At 42.4% G+C, this 17889-nt stretch overlaps 1 protein-coding gene across 7 annotated transcripts in view; it reads right to left on the minus strand.

Moving 5' to 3' along the window:
• The window catches only part of LOC118785338 (collagen alpha-3(VI) chain-like), a 61178-nt gene that overhangs the window by 1417 nt on the left and 41872 nt on the right, over positions 1–17889 (minus strand). For 6 of the 7 annotated variants that reach the window (XM_036539929.1, XM_036539931.1, XM_036539925.1 and 3 more), the window contains 22 exons: positions 17575–17628; positions 17114–17149; positions 16445–16507; positions 15952–16014; positions 15464–15526; positions 13741–13803; positions 13226–13276; positions 12889–12924; positions 12637–12699; positions 12194–12256; positions 11675–11707; positions 11546–11582; positions 11110–11121; positions 10007–10500; positions 9311–9413; positions 8134–8838; positions 7768–7870; positions 7595–7653; positions 7233–7493; positions 6945–7025; positions 2934–3119; positions 2714–2773 (listed from right to left, as the gene is read on the minus strand). In XM_036539929.1, coding sequence (XP_036395822.1) covers positions 2714–2773; positions 2934–3119; positions 6945–7025; positions 7233–7493; positions 7595–7653; positions 7768–7870; positions 8134–8838; positions 9311–9413; positions 10007–10500; positions 11110–11121; positions 11546–11582; positions 11675–11707; positions 12194–12256; positions 12637–12699; positions 12889–12924; positions 13226–13276; positions 13741–13803; positions 15464–15526; positions 15952–16014; positions 16445–16507; positions 17114–17149; positions 17575–17628 — 2689 coding nt within the window. The remainder of the gene's footprint in view (positions 1–2713; positions 2774–2933; positions 3120–6944; positions 7026–7232; positions 7494–7594; positions 7654–7767; positions 7871–8133; positions 8839–9310; positions 9414–10006; positions 10501–11109; positions 11122–11545; positions 11583–11674; positions 11708–12193; positions 12257–12636; positions 12700–12888; positions 12925–13225; positions 13277–13740; positions 13804–15463; positions 15527–15951; positions 16015–16444; positions 16508–17113; positions 17150–17574; positions 17629–17889) is intronic. The other variant, XM_036539928.1, reaches the window with a different exon arrangement.

Raw genomic sequence — 17889 nt, forward strand, 5'->3', positions numbered from 1 at the left:
CACTGAACCATGCATATCTAATTCTTGATGTTGTTGGCCAAGCCAAACTAAGGAAGATCTTTTTCAGACTGAAATAAGTATCCCATAGTACATATGTGAGAGGCAGGCTAATGATGAGCAACATAATACATTCACTAGAATGCTGGCATTCTGACATGTAAGAAGGTGACCATCAGACCATACTGTAGAACAAAGTGTAGTCAAAGACCTTCCTTAATTCAAAACTGGGCTCTGATTGGTCATGTTATTACTCATTCTCATTTCCATAATACTCCTTACATTGGAGTAGTCACCACGTTATGGGATTAGAAGCACTAAACTAAACCACCCACAGAAAGGCAGTTTGAAAAGCTTAGATTATACTGCTAATGAAACCTTATCCTACATGTATAAGACATACTGCCATATTGATGTCTGTTCAGTGCCTGTCCTCTAAATCTGCTGGGTTCAAAGAGAAGGAAGAAGGAAGGGAAGTTCTCTGCAGAGAGCACTTGAGGTTAATTTACATATGCAGTGAAAATGTAAGTTCCATCTACTGTGTATCAAGATCAGGTTATACATAAACCACACTGCTGAAAAAAGATCAAGATCAAAGTGCCGATGTTATTTTTATAGCTTATTTGTAGAAAGTTCAAAAGAGCAAAAGAGAGAGAATGTGTGTGTGTGTTTTTAACAATCAAGGGGAATGTGTTAAGTCACATCACATCACATCTGGCTCCCAGCGATGACATCACCGAGCTCAGGTTAACATAAAAGACACATGCATCTGTGAAAAATTATCTGCGCTCTTTCAAAAAAGACATCACAGTGCATGATCTTTAACTGTGAGGAGTCTGTAGATCCAAAATAAAACTGACTAGCACAGGACCAAGAAGGGCATGCACTGGGACAAGCCATGGGCAGATGTTAATAGTTTCAAACACAGTATCTGTAATGTTAACCCCAAAAAGTATCTTTAAACAGTGTGTACAAGCAAACGTGCATGACAGACATACACTAAACACAACAGAGCATGAGCTGGAAATTTACATGAGTCACCTACAAGCAGAATTTTGGAACACTTTAATTTGTCATGTGCAAACCATTGACAGTATTAATTACTGAACTTTGTGACATTTTGATTTATAATGTTACTGTCTAAAAGAAACTAAGGCCATTAATTTAACCAAATTAAAATCATAATAATAATAATTTCAGCTGCTTTATTTTATGGTGGTTGTTCCTCATCAGCGCATGCTGGGATATATGCATATTTTGGAATCAAGCATGTTTCTGTTGGCAATGACCAGTCAATTGCATCCACCAAAACTCATGTTTCATTCGGAATGTTTGAGCTCACTGGAACACAATGGAAACTCTGTTACTTGTAACTCCATTCATTAGTTCTAACACTTCTCTATTGAGCTGCAGCACATTGCATTGAGACAGCAAACGCCTTTTTCATAATGAAATGGGCTTTTAACAGGCACATCCAATTCATCAACTCTTCATATGTGGCATCACCAAGTACCCACACTAAAGTCATTATGATTTCTCAGATGGCCGGGTTTGAAGTCAAATCTGGGTGCTGACAGCAACCACTATAGTGGACCAAATGGTATTTCTGAGCAGTGCACTCCCTGAGAGAGCTCAGAATAGGTCCGAGCTTTCCTGGCTGTTTGCTGTTACATTCTCGCCTTTTAATGAACTTCTTAGTTACAAGCTTCCCTGCTAAACAGAACCACCCTGTCCCAAACATTTACTCTGCCAGCTGTACCCTCAGATCTGTGGCCTCCTTGGGTGCACAGGCATCTCACAATCAGCTCATGGATGTGCATGCATGCTCATAACCCTCCACTAGGGGTCAGTGTCAGTTGAGCAAGCAAAGTTCACCTGATGCAGCAACAGCAGGTTTTCCTCAGTATGTCACACTTCACACTATATTACTCTCACAGCCCACAATCCCCTTCTTTCCTGACTCAAAGGACAGACCCAGCCTCCTTGCCAATCTTATTTGTTACAGACTTACTTTCCCAAAAGACTAAAGTAGCTTCAGTTACTGCAATGCTGTTCAATGCTAATAACAGCCTGCAATTACCAATCAGGCAATGTAAACTCTTAGCTGCCCCTGTTTGTTAAGACACAGATCCACTGACAGCACACACTGCTGCTGAATAATGTTTCACTCGTCGTTTTGCTCGGGTGCCTGCCAAAGTGCCATTGTACCAGCGAACAGGGCTTTTCTTTCATACATGTTTATGGTTTGGGGGGCATATATGGAAGACTGAAGTATATGCTCTGCCAGTTCCGTTAATGCACTCTGCCGATTATGGGGGATCTGAACATAAATGCCCCTTTGTTTACAGAAAGAATGGAAGAGAGTCAGAGAAAATGAGTTACGTAACTGTGACCAGCTACAGTGGAAAACTTTTTAGCCATGTTCCAAGATCATGGATCTGAGGAGAAGGTTACTCTTTAATTTAAATCTGGGATTGCCAGTGAAAAACCTCAGGTTGGGATGCTTGCTTATATTACTGACTGGGTAAGAGTTCCCAGTGTTGTAATAACCAACCATCAAAAACAATTAAGTCAAGCTGAAGAGACCGTATAATGCTATTAAGTTTCTGACACTGTTGACTTGTTAAGGTACACATAACAGAATGCCAGGATGCAAACTGGACTACATCACAAGCCAAAAATCAGGGCGCTAAGGTATGAGATTAGCACAACTCACCTGGTTCAGGTTGGCTTGCTGTTTGGTCCTGCTGCATGCTGTGCTGCTGTGGGACAGGGGCTGTGGGAGGAAAGTCTGCTGTTTAAAACTTGAGGGTCGATTTGTCACGTGTAAACGTATGAAAAATATCATGCACAACCTTCAATCAATTGATTTTACATTTTCAGTCATACCAGCTTGAAGCAAAGGTTTTTCTTGGAGGCCAAAGAGGAGTACTTACATGTTCTCAAGCAGCGGCGCATGCACTGGGCCTCAGTCTCGAATCTATTGGCATTCCCTCCACAACCACCATACCAGAACTGGCTACAGATCCCGTTCTTTTTGTCAAAGAACCACTTAGCCTTATATTCTTTGCATGGCATTCCGAAGTCAAAATCAAGTGTGCACGGGTCTGCATGTTCGTTAGCTAAAACATGCAAAAACAAGACTTGTTATGAGAGAAGAAAAAAAAACTAGCAACAATGCTAAAGTATAATAGATGGAAAGAACTGTATAACATAGTAAGCACCTGGTTTTATAGGTGATTGCCATGGGCTGCCCACGAGGGGTAGGATAATGAAAGGATTACTTCAAGGACTTAGTCTTCCATTCATTGTGCATGGCATTTTTAAGAACAGAAAGGGAAGGCAATGAATGGGGTTTGGACCTTTACACTCCTTCAAACTGAGTGCAGGGTTCAATAACCAAATCTGCAACCATGGAAATCACCAGCTTTGCATTTAAAACCAGGCCCGTCAATATTAGTACATTTTAGTAATTTGTGTTTGCAGCAACAATGTCCTGGCTGATCAATATCATGCCATAAAATCTCTTTATTTTTCTAAAAGGACTCTTTCACATTCATACAAGCATGCCTTCATAAACAATCATCATCAGAAAAATGCTGATATTGTTCATACATGTTGTAATGACATGTGTTAATACATGTCCTCCATCACACTCAGAGGGCAGAAAGAATGCAAAAGTGTCAGAGGCATTCTCTGTTCAGTCTATACAGTAAGGATGATGATAATGTTGATGATGATGATAGTGATAGTGATGATGATGATGGGTTGATTTTTTCATACACTAGCTGCACAAAGGCAATCAAATGCACATGCATACAGCGCACTGACTGGCCTTCACTGAGCAGAATTTAACAATCTGTCAGACTCATAAATGAATATAAGCAATTTATACACCATTTCCACACTGAATCTCAAAAGTCACCTCTGGTGTTCCTAACAGAAGCATAACCTTTGTGCAGAAGTGTCTTTACTAAATGGGGTGTCCTCTCTCTGTCATTGGTATGACAGGTGTTCTCAGTATCTCACTGGCTTGGGCAGAACTCAACAGAAGAATACTAAAGGAGAACATTCAGCTGTTTGCAGGCTACAGTGTGTAGTTGGAGGGTTAAGACTTGAGAGTCAGGTTGGGCGGGAAGTGTACAGACAGTGGAAATTCTCACAGAGTTGCCAAAGGCAAATCTGCCAGAGCACACCTGCATAAAAGATTTGCTGTAACTTGAAACCAAATACCAAATTTTCCTTTACTGGATTGGAAGCAAAGTCTTTGTATTTATAAGAAGCAGTGGAATTAAAGGTTAAAAACATATAACAAAATAACTTCAAATAATTGAGAAGTTATACTCAGTTTAAAGGTTGAATCCCGAGTGGAATACATTTGTCTTTGACTGACTTGACTCAAAGGGATTTTTTTCAATAAGACTAATATCACAATATCACTCCTGTATGGAAACATAACACTATAAAGAAATGTCCAATTGATTCAAAATTTTGTTGGATCAGAAAATAAGATCAACATTATTAGTAGTTATATTTTTTTAATATTGAGGCGTATATCCTTTAGAATAATGATTTTGTCAGTGTGCAGTGAATCTTAGTGTATGACATGAGGCTGCTTTAGGATGAAAGGAGAGCAAAACAGCTGATGGTGGTTGGAATTGTGTGGTCAAAGGCTTTCTTTCATGTGCTTTGTTTTTCCTATTGTCCTAACAGCCTGCATGCACACTGAATTAACATATGGCATTTGCAGACTCCTGATCTCACTTCCCAAATATCTGCCCTTAATACTTCAGTAATAAACAGAGAATGGCCTCTTTACAGGGGACGTGTGTTTCATAAATCTTCATCAGCGAGTATGTTTTTCTTTCTGGAAGGCTTTGGGAAAGGATCTCCATGGCCATATTGAGGGAGTTGCGACTGCTACTTTCAGAAATAGGCCCCTATTTTACAAGGCCCTACATGTCTCCGAACTGCAGGGTGCTCTTTTTCAGTATTAAACTGCTAAGCTAAGGTAATATATAAGTCAAAAATACTTGATAAAACAACATATTTTGTTTATATCCACCTGTTTGTCTATTTGCAATTGTAATCTTATTATGGTAACTGTTAAACTGGATGAGCTGAAAGGGGGTATAATTATGTGTCTGAAGGCAAATTTACCAGAGGGTGTACTGCACTGGAATGCTTAATGGTTGGGCAAGAGGGGTGTGTTATCAGTGACAGAATGCAGACCAGCTCCACTGAGTACAGACTAAAAAGAAATGGGTTCTTAAGAACAGCCACCTGCAACCCCACTCTGTTGCAAGACCAGCTGCTACACATCAACTTCAAGGCAATGTGTCTTAAGAATATTCTGGATGTTCCCTTCAGGATAGGTTATGCATTAGAATCAATACTACTAGTGATACAGCCAGGCTCATATCACCGGGTAGTATAGGTATTCCAAATAGGTTGTTACTCCTAATCTATTATTAACATTGTGACAATGTTCAGTATTATATAATGTATAAATACATTTGATAAACCTGCAATTACATGATTGTGTGCCCTTAATTTTGTTTATTATTTAATTGATTCACTGTTCATTATTTTCTAATGGAAGTTTACGTTGCTCTGTAAAATTTAGAGAAATGAAGCAGTCTTAATAAATTCCATATTAAGGAGAGTATAATATGTTCCCTGGGCCTATCTGAAGCGTATCGTTAATCCAAACTGCACCCTTGTGCAAATTATTGACTTATTATTTTTTATGACAATCTAACAGTAACAGACCCTAGTTTACATTTAAATTCTATTGGTTATCACCAAAAGGTATTTGTTTTCTTTTGAATAACATTTCAATTCAGAATTCAAGATTTGGATTGTGGGGAAGTTTCTTCAATATATGAAACCTTGCTTCCTACCACATGCCTGTTAACTGTGCAAATGTGACTACATGACTGTACGTCTGTACACCTACATACCTGTGAACTAGTTGACAACACGCTTGTACATTAGTAAATCTACACACCTATAAAATGTTTAAATGTGACAATATGCCTATGAGTCTGCTCAGTTACTAGCCTTTAAACTGTCTAAGTGTTAATTTCCCCACTTACATTTACATTTACATTTATTTATTTAGCAGACGCTTTTATCCAAAGCGACTTACAAAAGTGCATACAGCAAGTATAGCGACAGTACGGGGACAGGATGTGTACAGTTCCACAATGAGACAGTTCTCAGCTGAGAGCAGCGTCTGTTTGAGGACACAGTACTATTAGATTTGTACAATTACAGCCTATAGGGCAACTAATACGATACACTTAATATTAAAGCAGTCAGCCTCTAGGAGGAAATGGCCAACTGGTCATGGCACTGGGAAAACTGTACTAATAATCACAATTTCAAATAAATATCCGATGAAGCCATTAATGCTGAAGCTGGGAACTTCACTCTCTTGTGCAACTGAGCTGTTCTTTGAATTATTTTCATCAGTGTGATGCAGCTGTAAATGAGATTTTATTCCTTTCAGCACTTTGACTCAATGCGGGCTTTGTTTTCCTGCTCTCAGTGGATCAGTGGGGCGAGAGACCGCTCTAATAAGGGAAAATGGCAGCCAAATCTAAAATTTCCGTAAATGAAGCCATTTGTGTGGCAGCACCTGCCAGCCTAGACCCTGCTAAAACTATTAAAGATTGCTCCACAGAAATTAACGTGTGCCTCAGGCCAGCTCTCAGAGAGAGAAACTTAATTACGAGGGCAAATGAGCTGGATCAGCAGGAACTAACCGCGTGGCTAATCTAAAGCACTGCTCTGATGGTGGGATTAAGGTGTGCTGATGATTTAACACATGGGAATGTGTTAAGATGAGTTCCGGTTGTGTTCCTTAAGTGAAATGAGGACCAGCTGTGTCATTTTATCCAGCAGAGCACAGGGGGCGAACCTGACTCAGTCTTATTTCTCACCTAGCTCTGGTTTGTCCAGGGGAGCGGTGGACACGGCAGCTGTCACCACACCTGGGGCCGCTGTCTTGATTTCTGCTGCTTCTGTTGATCAAAGGAAAAGGTGTTACAAGGACTTATGTATGAAAAGACACTGTTACCATTGTCTTGTTTGCTCACTGTTCTTTCACTGCTCAAACTAATTCAAGAGCTGCAACCACTAAGCAGCTTTTACAGATTACTTTGCTTCAATCTCCAATCACAAGGAAACAGGAAGTGGTCATGCCCCTGTGTGCTACGAGGGAAACTCACTGGTGCTGACGATGCCCTTGTACGTGCCCATCATCTTGCCCTGCATGTAGGCGGTCACCACCACGTGGTATTTCTGCGCACTGTCCAGGCCCTCCAGGAGCATCTCTGTGCCCGTCACGTTCTTTCTCATCACCAGGGTGTGATCCCGCAGGCGGGTCACGATCACCTCGAAGTGGGCTGTGCCCTTGGTGTCCGGGCTCGACCACCGCAGGAGCAGACTGTTGGAGGTGACGTTTGCCACGTGCAGCTCTTCCTCTGGTTCTGCAAAAGACGACCCTCAAAATCAAAGGGATTCCCATGGGAACATGTGCAAACATAAGGGACTTCCAACGACAGCTGAATAGCATAAAGGTGCGCCTTACCACTGTGCTTTGGCTTTGCAGGATGGGCGGCCTGGTTCTCATGGTGCTTCTGATGCTTCCTGCAAGCAGAATGAGTTTAAGATACAAAAGTCTACTCACAAGGTTTCTGAGCTCACTGTTAATATGAGAAAGCTGTGGGGGTAGGTGACGCCTGCTTTCACTTGGACACTCACTCTTGCTTTTGGCCGTGTCTGAAGGGAAACTTCCACGGCTGATCACTCTGGAACCAGTGGCAGTTCTTGGAGACCTCTGGAGACATGTAGAAGGCGTTCTCCACTGTAAGGAGGCAAAGGCCAAAGGAACATGAAGACCAGAGACACACATAGAACAAATGAGTCATTCTGCGGACATTTTGTCACCCCTGCTTTAGCAATTCATCTAAGTTTTACTGTTGAGCAAACACCTACCCTTGAGTTATTGACCTATGGACTACTGTCAATCTGCTATCTGTCTGTATATCTGTGCATTCCAAAAGTATTAGGTGTTGAGGGCCCATTAGAGACAGGAGTGAGGATCAGTCCCACAGAGGCTGTACTCACTGCTGATGTATTTGGGGAGCAGGAGCCCGAATCGCTGGATGTACTGGTCGTAGAACTGCGCCGCCCCATCGATCCGCTTGAAGAAAACGTTGGCAGGCTCGCTGGCCATGCGGGCCAGGATGCGGGCGTCAGTGACCCCCACATGCTCACCCACGGCCAGGATGACCAGGAAGTAGCCCTTGCACTTGGCCTCGGTGGCGACCCGGACCAGCCTCTCTTCGTCCTGCTCCCAGACAGGACCGGTCACCATCAGCACAATCACCTTCAGGTTGCGCTGGTGCGGGGCCTTCTCGAACACATGCTCGATGGTGTACTCAATGGCATCGGCCAGTGCCAGGGAGCCCTCCAGCTGGGGCACCTTGTCCTGCAGGAAGTTTTTGAGGTCGCTCTTGGAACCGTGGTCAGTCAGGCTCACGTCCACCTGCACAGGGATGCCGCTGCCATTGTGCCGGAACTCGTACGGTGCATGCTGGACCACCGCCACACGGGCGTGGTGCACCGAGGTCTTGGGGTCGGCGGCGATCTCCATCTGGTCGACAATGTGAGAGATGTAGCGCTTCATCTCAGCGAAGACCGCGGGCCATGTGGATTGAGAGCTGTCCATCACGAAGGCCATGTCGATGTCCACATCAGTGGTGGGGGACCTCCTGTCCCTCGATGGTTGTGGGGGGACGAAATCACAGACCTGGTTGGGTGCACAGAAGTCTGAAAAGACAAAAAAAATCATAAAGCAAGTTATATAGCTTCATATACCAAATCATCCTGTATGTATTCTAAAGACAAAATGATCCTTTATAATGATCCTAACTATTGCAAATTCATATACCCAACATATTCAAAAAACAAAATAAATATTGAGATTAGGGTTAAGTAATAATTTTGTAACCTCCAAGTTTTACTAAATGCACAGGAACAATCATAGACTGACAGTTAGGACTGTCCCAACACAGGGTTTTGTAACTATAGTTGTCAAGCTTCATTATATATTGCCTCTTTAAAGTTGAAAAACCTTACACATGCAGGTTGTGGTTGTTAACACTACTTCCAGATTAGGGGTAGGGTCAGAGTCAGCCTGCAGTTCATTATAATACACAGACTCACATACAGTTCTCAAGAGATAAGATCTTAGCTGTAGCCCATGTGGCACAACTCAAACACAAAAAGGTATGGCCCTTACCCAGGCAGATGTGGCAGTTCATGACCTTCTCTATGACTGAGTTGTACTGAGCACTGCCAGGAGCAGGTAGCACTAAGACCTGAGCCAGAGCGGTGTTGTTGACCTGAGGCACAGAAAACATCACTGAGAAAACTGAGAGAGTCTGTGTGGAAATCAAGTCAGTGACTCATATTTGCTTTGCTGGAACAATTAGAGCTGGACTGCATAGTGGAGAGTGATATTAAAATATATAAATCAATAGATATGAATTTCCATACAATAAAAGCGAGAGGGTTGGAGTTGATGAGGGTGTGGGGTACTAATCTTTGGATTGCAGTCCAATGAAAGGATTACACCTAGCCAAGGGCTAAGGTTTTTGACATTTGGACAGGAAATAGGAATAAACAGCAGAGGGCGTGAAGAGGAGGTGGAGGAGGGATTCTGTGAAAAGCTGACATGAAAAGGAAGTGGTAAGTGTAACTTTTATTCTTGTGGATGGGACTGGTTTGCTAATGGCATAGGGCCTGTCTGACAGTTGTCCTCCTGAATCTTTGTTTGGAAATGTCTCACCTACATAAATTACTCTGCATAAGCAAACGTAATGTATATGTAATGTTTTTCAGCAGTAATGTATACGTAATGTATTTCAGGACTATTTAGACCATATGAACTCCTCCCCAAATGGGAATGAAATGGCACTCATGTGTTGCCCCCTACCTGCAGTGCCTGGGTGAGTGCGCGTTCCTGGCGGTTGGTGAGGAAGACGGAGGCGATGCCAGCGTCATAGAGGCGCAGCGCGGCAGCGCTGAAGGCAGGCGAGGGCTTGAAGGGCCCGTTGACAAAGAAGACGGCCACCTTGCGCACGAGGAAGCCGCTGCGCACGCGCTTGAAGGTGTTCTGCGCCAGGAAGTTCATGGCAGCCTCCAGGCTGCGCTCCTTGCCCGTCTGCCGCGCCTGCAGGCCCTCAATGCGCTCCAGCAGGGCCTTCTTCTTCAGCGCGTCAGCGAAGCGCACCTCAGTGGTCACCTCGTTATTGTACAGCGTGAGGGCCACCCGTGCCCCCCGCGGGCAGTTGCTCTCGGCGATGGTGATGTCGCCCACCAGCTTCCTCACTGTGTCCCTCATGTTGTTGAAGTTCGCACGCGACACGTCCGAAGAGGCGTCCAGGGCAAATGCCAGCTCAGTGGGGTAGAGAGGGCACTCCTGAGCTCCTGGAGGGGATGGAAACATGTAGCTCTGTTAGCTTATACTCTTAATTACAGCTATAACAGAGGCAATACATGCCATGTTACCAAAACAAAATGAAATGCCAACTTTCAACGTGCAACGATAATTTGTCTTTTTATACTGGGTTTTAGTTAACCATGTTGTTAAGGGGCTCAACATCAATGGTTGCCTGGGGCAACCAAATTACACAGATAAAGAGGTTTGGCAACCATTTAATGTTTCATTGTTGCCCATCTTGGCAACCAAAAAATACAGTAAAACTACATGTTACTCTTTAAATAGACCAGTGTTTCCCTGCCTTGCAATGGCTGCCGGCCTTTACAACATTATCTCGTACCATTGCAAATTCCCAGCAATAAAATATGATGTCCTCCTTCAAAACTTATTTTCATCTGAAAAAGTGTGGCATTACTAGAATAGTACTACTGCCAGTTAAGTCAGTGTGATTTGAGTGGTCCACATATCTCTCTCCAACTCTTGACTGGATAAAATGTTGGTAAAAGATAAGAAGGGTAAAATGGGTAAAATGTAAGTTGCTCTGATAATGGTGTGTATGAATCAAAAACAGGGCAACATCTGTCATATGAACTTACCATAGCAGCAAGCTAGAAGTAAAAAAAGAAGAAGAGTAAATATTTCAGAATATATTAACATTATATATAATAATAGAATATATTTTATTACAGTATGTCATTTTATAAGTAATTGATAACAGTATATAATTATATGCACTCTAACATATTATTTGTAAATTATGACTGAATTCTACTAATATTATATGAGATATTTTGCAAGGAAAAAAGCGTTTTTTAGGTCATCCACTGTTCTGATAAAATGTGACAATTCATCAAAAGCTACAGTATGTGAAAAAATACAGCTAGATTCTTTCAATATCTTGAATAACACAGTTCATATCATAGCCTGAGTGCAATACATGTACTGTGAAAAACTACATATTGCACAGTAGATACCAAATAATGAACACAATATCCTATTATGAAAAAAACATATCCCTTCATAAACACTCACGGCAGTTGTCTCGGATCTTCTTCACCAGGTCGCATTGCTGAAAAAAAGCACAAGGATACTTGATACTTTGTCTGAAACATGTAAAATACAATATATAAAATACAAAATAACAATAAAGAGATTCTATACCACCACTCCAGGGCCTCTTGGTCCTTTCAGGCCCTGTATAGACATCATAAACACTGTGTTAGAGGAGCACCCTGGAGAAACTGCACACTCACACTTACACACAATAGCACTCTGCAGAAACTACACACTCACACTTACACACAGGAGCACCCTGGAGAAACTACACACTACATTTACACAGTACAGCACCCTGGAAACTTCCCTGACTAAGAGACTAGGGCAGGGAAACTCAACGGGACTAGAAGCTGCCGAGAGCATCAGAAGGCTTGGAGCTTAAAACTCTTTGCCCAGATACTTGTGGTGGTGTCACAGTTGGATTTACCCAGGTGAATTGGTGCCAATAGATTAAGCCAGTGATTAAGAACACTTCAGTTCTTCTAAAAACATTTGTGGTCAGCATGCGTTTCTACGGACAGCATCTACTCTTTGAACTATAGATGATACTGTAAAGCAGCATTGTTTCCAATCAACCACACATACTCTCTTTAAAAAAGAAGACAGATGAAATGCAGTCCTTACATAAGGTCCAGGGTAGCCAACATCTCCTTTCTGACCAGGAGCACCAGCAGCCCCAGTAACACCCTGCAAGAAAATGTTCATAGCAAAACAGTTTGCCTTCCAGACTATGCTAACAGCCTAAATTTAAAAGCTAGACTGTTAGAACCAAATAACCAAGCAGGTGAGAGCCGCCTAGTACCCTCAAATTGGAAATAAGTAAGGTTACTTTTACAAATACCCATGAAGCAATGGGCCAGGCCTCAATCCCTGCAATACCTTTGGCCGTTTCACTCATGACTGCAGTATGCCAGACCATTTTAATCTTTTGGCATTATCTCTATGAGCAAATCTTGAGAAAAGACATTTCAAAAGAGGCTGTAATAAATAAAAAAATTTTTGGAGTGCCAACAGGGCTGTACAGAAGTAATCTTCACAGATGAGGACAGCCCAGCTCAGGAACTCACCCTCTGCCCACGGTTTCCTCTAGGACCTGGTCCACCCTTAGTCCCTGGATCACCTGCGGCACCCTGAGGGGAGAAAGCAGAGAGAGGCTCAGATGCCCTGCACATGGCGGAGCCAGACACAGGTGTGGAGAGAGCCATAGCTGGGAGCACTGCTCAAACGGCTGCCCTGAAAGTCTTTCGTACGTTTAAGGAGACAGCGTTCCTCAGTGCAGGCCAGCAATAATATCTCAGGCTAACACGGCGAAGCATTACCTTAGGTCCTGGGAAACCTGGGAATCCTTCATCACCCTGTGAATAAAACAGGTCCCAATTAACAGCAGGCCTCACTGACTTATCTTCATTCTCATTATGACATCATAGGTGAATGGACTTTGCAGAATGCTGTGGGAGACTTGACAACATTTACACTGCATTAGAGAGAATTTATCCCTTGTCCTGATAAATGTGTTCTGAGTGTACTAATTTGGATTGTGCTTGGTGATTATGTAACTATATCAGTGGCCTCTATGGCTCATGAGACATGCGAACTATGCTTATTAAATTCAGCAAACTGTATTGTTAATGAGAGGATGCCAGTGAAAAATTGTACTTTTCTTCCTTTGGGACCCGGGATTCCAAAGCCGTCCCTTCCATCTTCACCCTGAAACAGATGTAAGGTTTTGTAAGGTATACACCACTGGCTTGATGTACAGTTTGGAAAAGACTTGCCTGGACAGGATCCCAGATGAAATAGCATTTCTACAATTTAAATATTCTGCAGATGGTCTTTTTAGAAATCAATCCCGATTTTCTTTGAACTTGGCATGTGTGCTATGGTCAGATTACAAGCATATGCCTGAAACCCTGACTCTCTATAGAATACAGAGGGCCGCAAATTTGAGGTTAGCAACTTGGATCCAGTTCCCTTTACTAGAGCGATGCTCAGTACTATGCCTAATTTTCTGAACATGTTTCACTCTTTCTGTTTTATTTTAAAAAATGTAACAATACACATTTGGCTAAAATGAAATGAAATGAATGAAAAATAATAATGATAACCGATTAAGTGCAATCTCTTCAATATCTTGTAGAATTCTTTTTCTCCACACAAGCACGAATACTCACAGGTTCTCCACGGGGGCCCACGGGTCCAGCCACACCCTTTGGCCCAGGGTCTCCGGGCTCACCCTAAAGAGCACATGATCATGTATCACATTCTGCAATCAACCCCTCCAACCTCTGTGAAATTATGACATTGTATGAACATGGTTATGGTGTCATTATATGAAATACCTAAAAAACAAAACACTACATTTTCAGACTGCTCCTTGGCTCCTGTACCCAAGCATACATCACATTCTTTTATTTGCAGTTTTGTACATCTGTACATTTGAACTGGGATTGTCTGTGCATTCAGTCTGATCCTCCAGAACACTACTGTGCTGTTGTACTATGCTGAAATGGATTCTACCTCAATTTTGCCCCAAGCCATGAGGTGTAACCTGAGGTGGTCAATCATACCCTTTTAAACTGCAGAATCAGAAGTCACAGAAACTTTGAAAGTTTCACTTCAATTATGTGGTATATAGCATTCCAACTGAAGGGACATGTTTCTGTTTTCAGTTCATATTCACAATAATTGTACGTTTGGTGGAAATATTTGCCTATCATATGTGGCCATAGTGCAGCACACATTATCAGTGAGGTCTGTAATTATCGATGACAAGGAAATGTGAAATCAAATACTATCCATTATGCAAATGTTGTGACTGCAGACTAAATTGCACTAAATGCCTGACAAAGTGTCAGCTGCTCTGTGTCTTGGGAGTGTCATTCTGTCTTCCAGCCTACAGAACACATTGTTTTCCCCCTTCTATGAGAGGACCATGATGGGTGGAATTACCCTGTGCCAACTTGTATGCACCAATAAAAAGCCTGTGCTCCACATGCCAAAACATTTTAACAAATCAACTAACAACAACTTGACCCATTCTGGGGTTTATGAAGGTCCTAATTCAAGCCACTGCACTCTGGTTATTTTCAGCTCTTGACAACACATCAAGGATCAGATGACCACCCAACCTAACCTGCACCAGGATCAGCTGTTAAGTGCCGACATCTTTCCCAGCTTTTGACACTTGCAGCTCTGGCCACATGTAAACGTGCACAGATACAGCATAGAGCAGTGGTATAAAAAAAGATGCCCTTTAGTATGTACTGCTCAGCTTTCTTGTGTATTTGAGGCAGATAAAAATTATCCATTTGGAAAATGTTGTTAAATGCTATTGAAATCATAACTATTCAAGTCAATTCATGCTTGTGATGATCCACACCAAAAACTGTGGCTGTTTGATTTCTTCCTGCGTGCCATCTCTAATCTGCCTGTCAGATTTACAGATTTCCACTCACTGGCTTTTTATCTGAGAAGGACCTGAAAGACATTTGTTTCCAAGGATTCAAAGGAGCAAAGACAGCCCTTTGCCACAGAACTTCAGGTGAACACTAATTCTGTGTGCAGTGGTATTAGAGAGTGTGGATCAGGAATGAAGCAGTTCAGTGTTGCATGTGATGCATGGCTTATCTGTACCCTTTTCTAAACATGGCACCTTTCGGCTGCCTTTAAACAGCTCTTTTAAGACAGAAGCTGTTTTTTCATGTAAGCTTTGCAAACTGTGTCAAGCTGCCCAGCACTGTAGTGCTGTTTGTAGTGCTTTTTCAACCAGAAATTAAGGGTGAAGGTCAGCTAAGGCCAGCCAAAAAAGAGCTCCTCTACAGGATCCAGGGAAAGTAGCCCCAGTAGCTCTCTTCCCTGGTCTACAGACCTGTGTAATGAAACAGGGAACAGTACCTTACGGCCCACAGCGCCTCTTCTACCCTTATCTCCAGGGGGTCCTTGTTGTCCTCCGGGTCCCTGTTGTGAAAAAAGCAGCACCATCAGCACCATGAGTCTAGGGGCTCCTTTCTGGCACTCATCATTTTTTGGCAGCCATGCCTGCTACATAGTCATGCTACACAATCTGTAGAACAGACATTTATATCCTGTATGGTTCAGATTTATTTCCTTACCATGCACAACACATGCTTACTGTTATTCCGAAGGACTAAGGATTCCTTTTTTTTCCACTGTTTATTAATTCTGCACAGTTCAAAGACAAAGCTTTGACAACAACATACATAACATGAAAAAAATGAGAGGCCTCCAGCAGGCAGTCAGAGACACTTGTAGAATGTTGGGGCTCTTTCACAAAAAATGTGTTTCAACACCAAGAACTGCACAGGTGTGGACAGTATCATCACCATAACTTCACCCAAACAGTGAACATGTCGACATCTTACCCTGGGTCCAGGATTTCCATCTTCCCCTCTGATTCCTGGAGCTCCAATTGGTCCAGCAGGGCCCTGAAACACATTATATTAATTCACTATTCATTAACTGGAAAATTCTCATATCAAGAGTGACTCACTAAGCAAAGGTGCATAACACATTCATAGGTTGTGTCTACAAGGTTCTAGGTTCAAACTCCTGTTAGGAAATCCACTGTACCCTTTAGCATGATGCGTAAGATGATTTGCTAAATATCCAGCAATATAAATGGAGAGCAAAATGTCTTAGTTGCACTGCACAAGTTATTATTATTATCATTACATGAATGATACTAACGGAAACAAATGCAAAAATAAAGCTGTGACTGTCTTTCGACTGAGCACTGCCTTCATTTGCATTCAAACGTTTGGTGTCCATCTGACCTTAGCCCTCTGAATGCGGCACATGGCTTACAGTGGTATTAGTGTTTGACTCTGAGGTCTGACAGATCCCAGAGAGACCTACCCGAGACCCTCCTATGCCTGGCTCTCCCTCCACACCATCAGCTCCTGGCCTTCCAGGAGTTCCCTACAACACAGGCAAGAGACAGCGTGCTGATCGCTGGAATGCTTACTCGCACACACACTGAACAGCTGATGCAATGCTGAGTGAGCACTGCATGTGGGGAGGCAGTAAGGTGTAGAAGTGAAGAAATTTTGATTCGAACACAAAGGGTCAAGGAATGAGTCAGAGGAGGGGCACTGCTTCTTAAATTAAAATGTTCAGTGAATATCCAGCTGTATAAATGGATGACGTCAATGGATAAATGTGTGAGGTATGTAAGAAGGCCTGGTTAGGTGTCTGCTAAGGAAGTGAAGAAATCTATTGATCTTACCATTATGTAAAATACACCCTCCTTAACAGCAAACTAGGATGAGTATTTGTTCCAAAAACAGCTTGCAAACCAATTTGTAGTAGGTGTGTTTTCATATGGAGCAAACATATTCTAACCACATATTTTACACTTTATGCTATCAACAAATGTTTTCAGGAACATGAAATGCCAGTCGATGATGGATTGCGTTAGCATGAGAACCACTTCAATGTGTGGAGAGCGCCTGTGTGTGTTGCTGTTGTTTAGAATTTAGACACTTAAATTTGTGTCATCGTTCTCTCCTCGCAGCAGAAACTTACAGCTTGCCCAGGAGGTCCCCTCCTTCCATCAGCACCCTAATGCAAAGAAAACAGGAGAGAACGTCACATTCAAGGTCACGTCCAGGGCAACATGCACTTCAGCAAGAAGGGCTGACTTTGATGTGAAATTTTAAGTTGGTGCACAAATTCAAGTACAAATACAGATTAGGAAATGGTTATTTTTTCTTTTTCAAATTGACTAGCGTGTGACTGAACACACACTAGTAAAACAGTTAAGTCTATTAACCATTGCATGATCATAAAGATCATAAAGCATATAGTGATGAGGCAGGATATATACTTAGGAAAAGCAGTGACATTATCATAAGGAATAGCCAGCGCATTCAAATGGTGCTTTGAATTGTCCAACCAAATTCTTTGGGAATGAATCCAATGTGCTGCATCCTGTGTGTCTCTTCCTGTGACAGGCTGCAATGTTGTAAAGAGCAGAGAATGCTCACCCTCCTGCCCGGTTCGCCAGGGCTGCCCTTTACACCATCCACGCCTGGTTCTCCCTGAGAAACAGCAGAACAAATCATGACCATTTGTGCCAACTGCTATCATTTATAATGTGCCACAGTATCTTTGTCAAAGTTTTAAAAAGGCAGTTTAGAATTGCATACAGTCACATGGTCCTGTGACACATTAAACTCTCACGATCTCTCCCAAGATTGCCCTTGAGCATATCCTCTTCACACATTCAGAGCAAACAAATAAGACTCTGGTGCTACCCACTGCCTCAGTGGGCTTTGGCTTTGGGCCTATGTGCTGAAAGC

This window comes from Megalops cyprinoides, chromosome 11 (genome assembly GCF_013368585.1).
Source record: "Megalops cyprinoides isolate fMegCyp1 chromosome 11, fMegCyp1.pri, whole genome shotgun sequence".
Classification (NCBI taxonomy): domain Eukaryota; kingdom Metazoa; phylum Chordata; class Actinopteri; order Elopiformes; family Megalopidae; genus Megalops; species Megalops cyprinoides.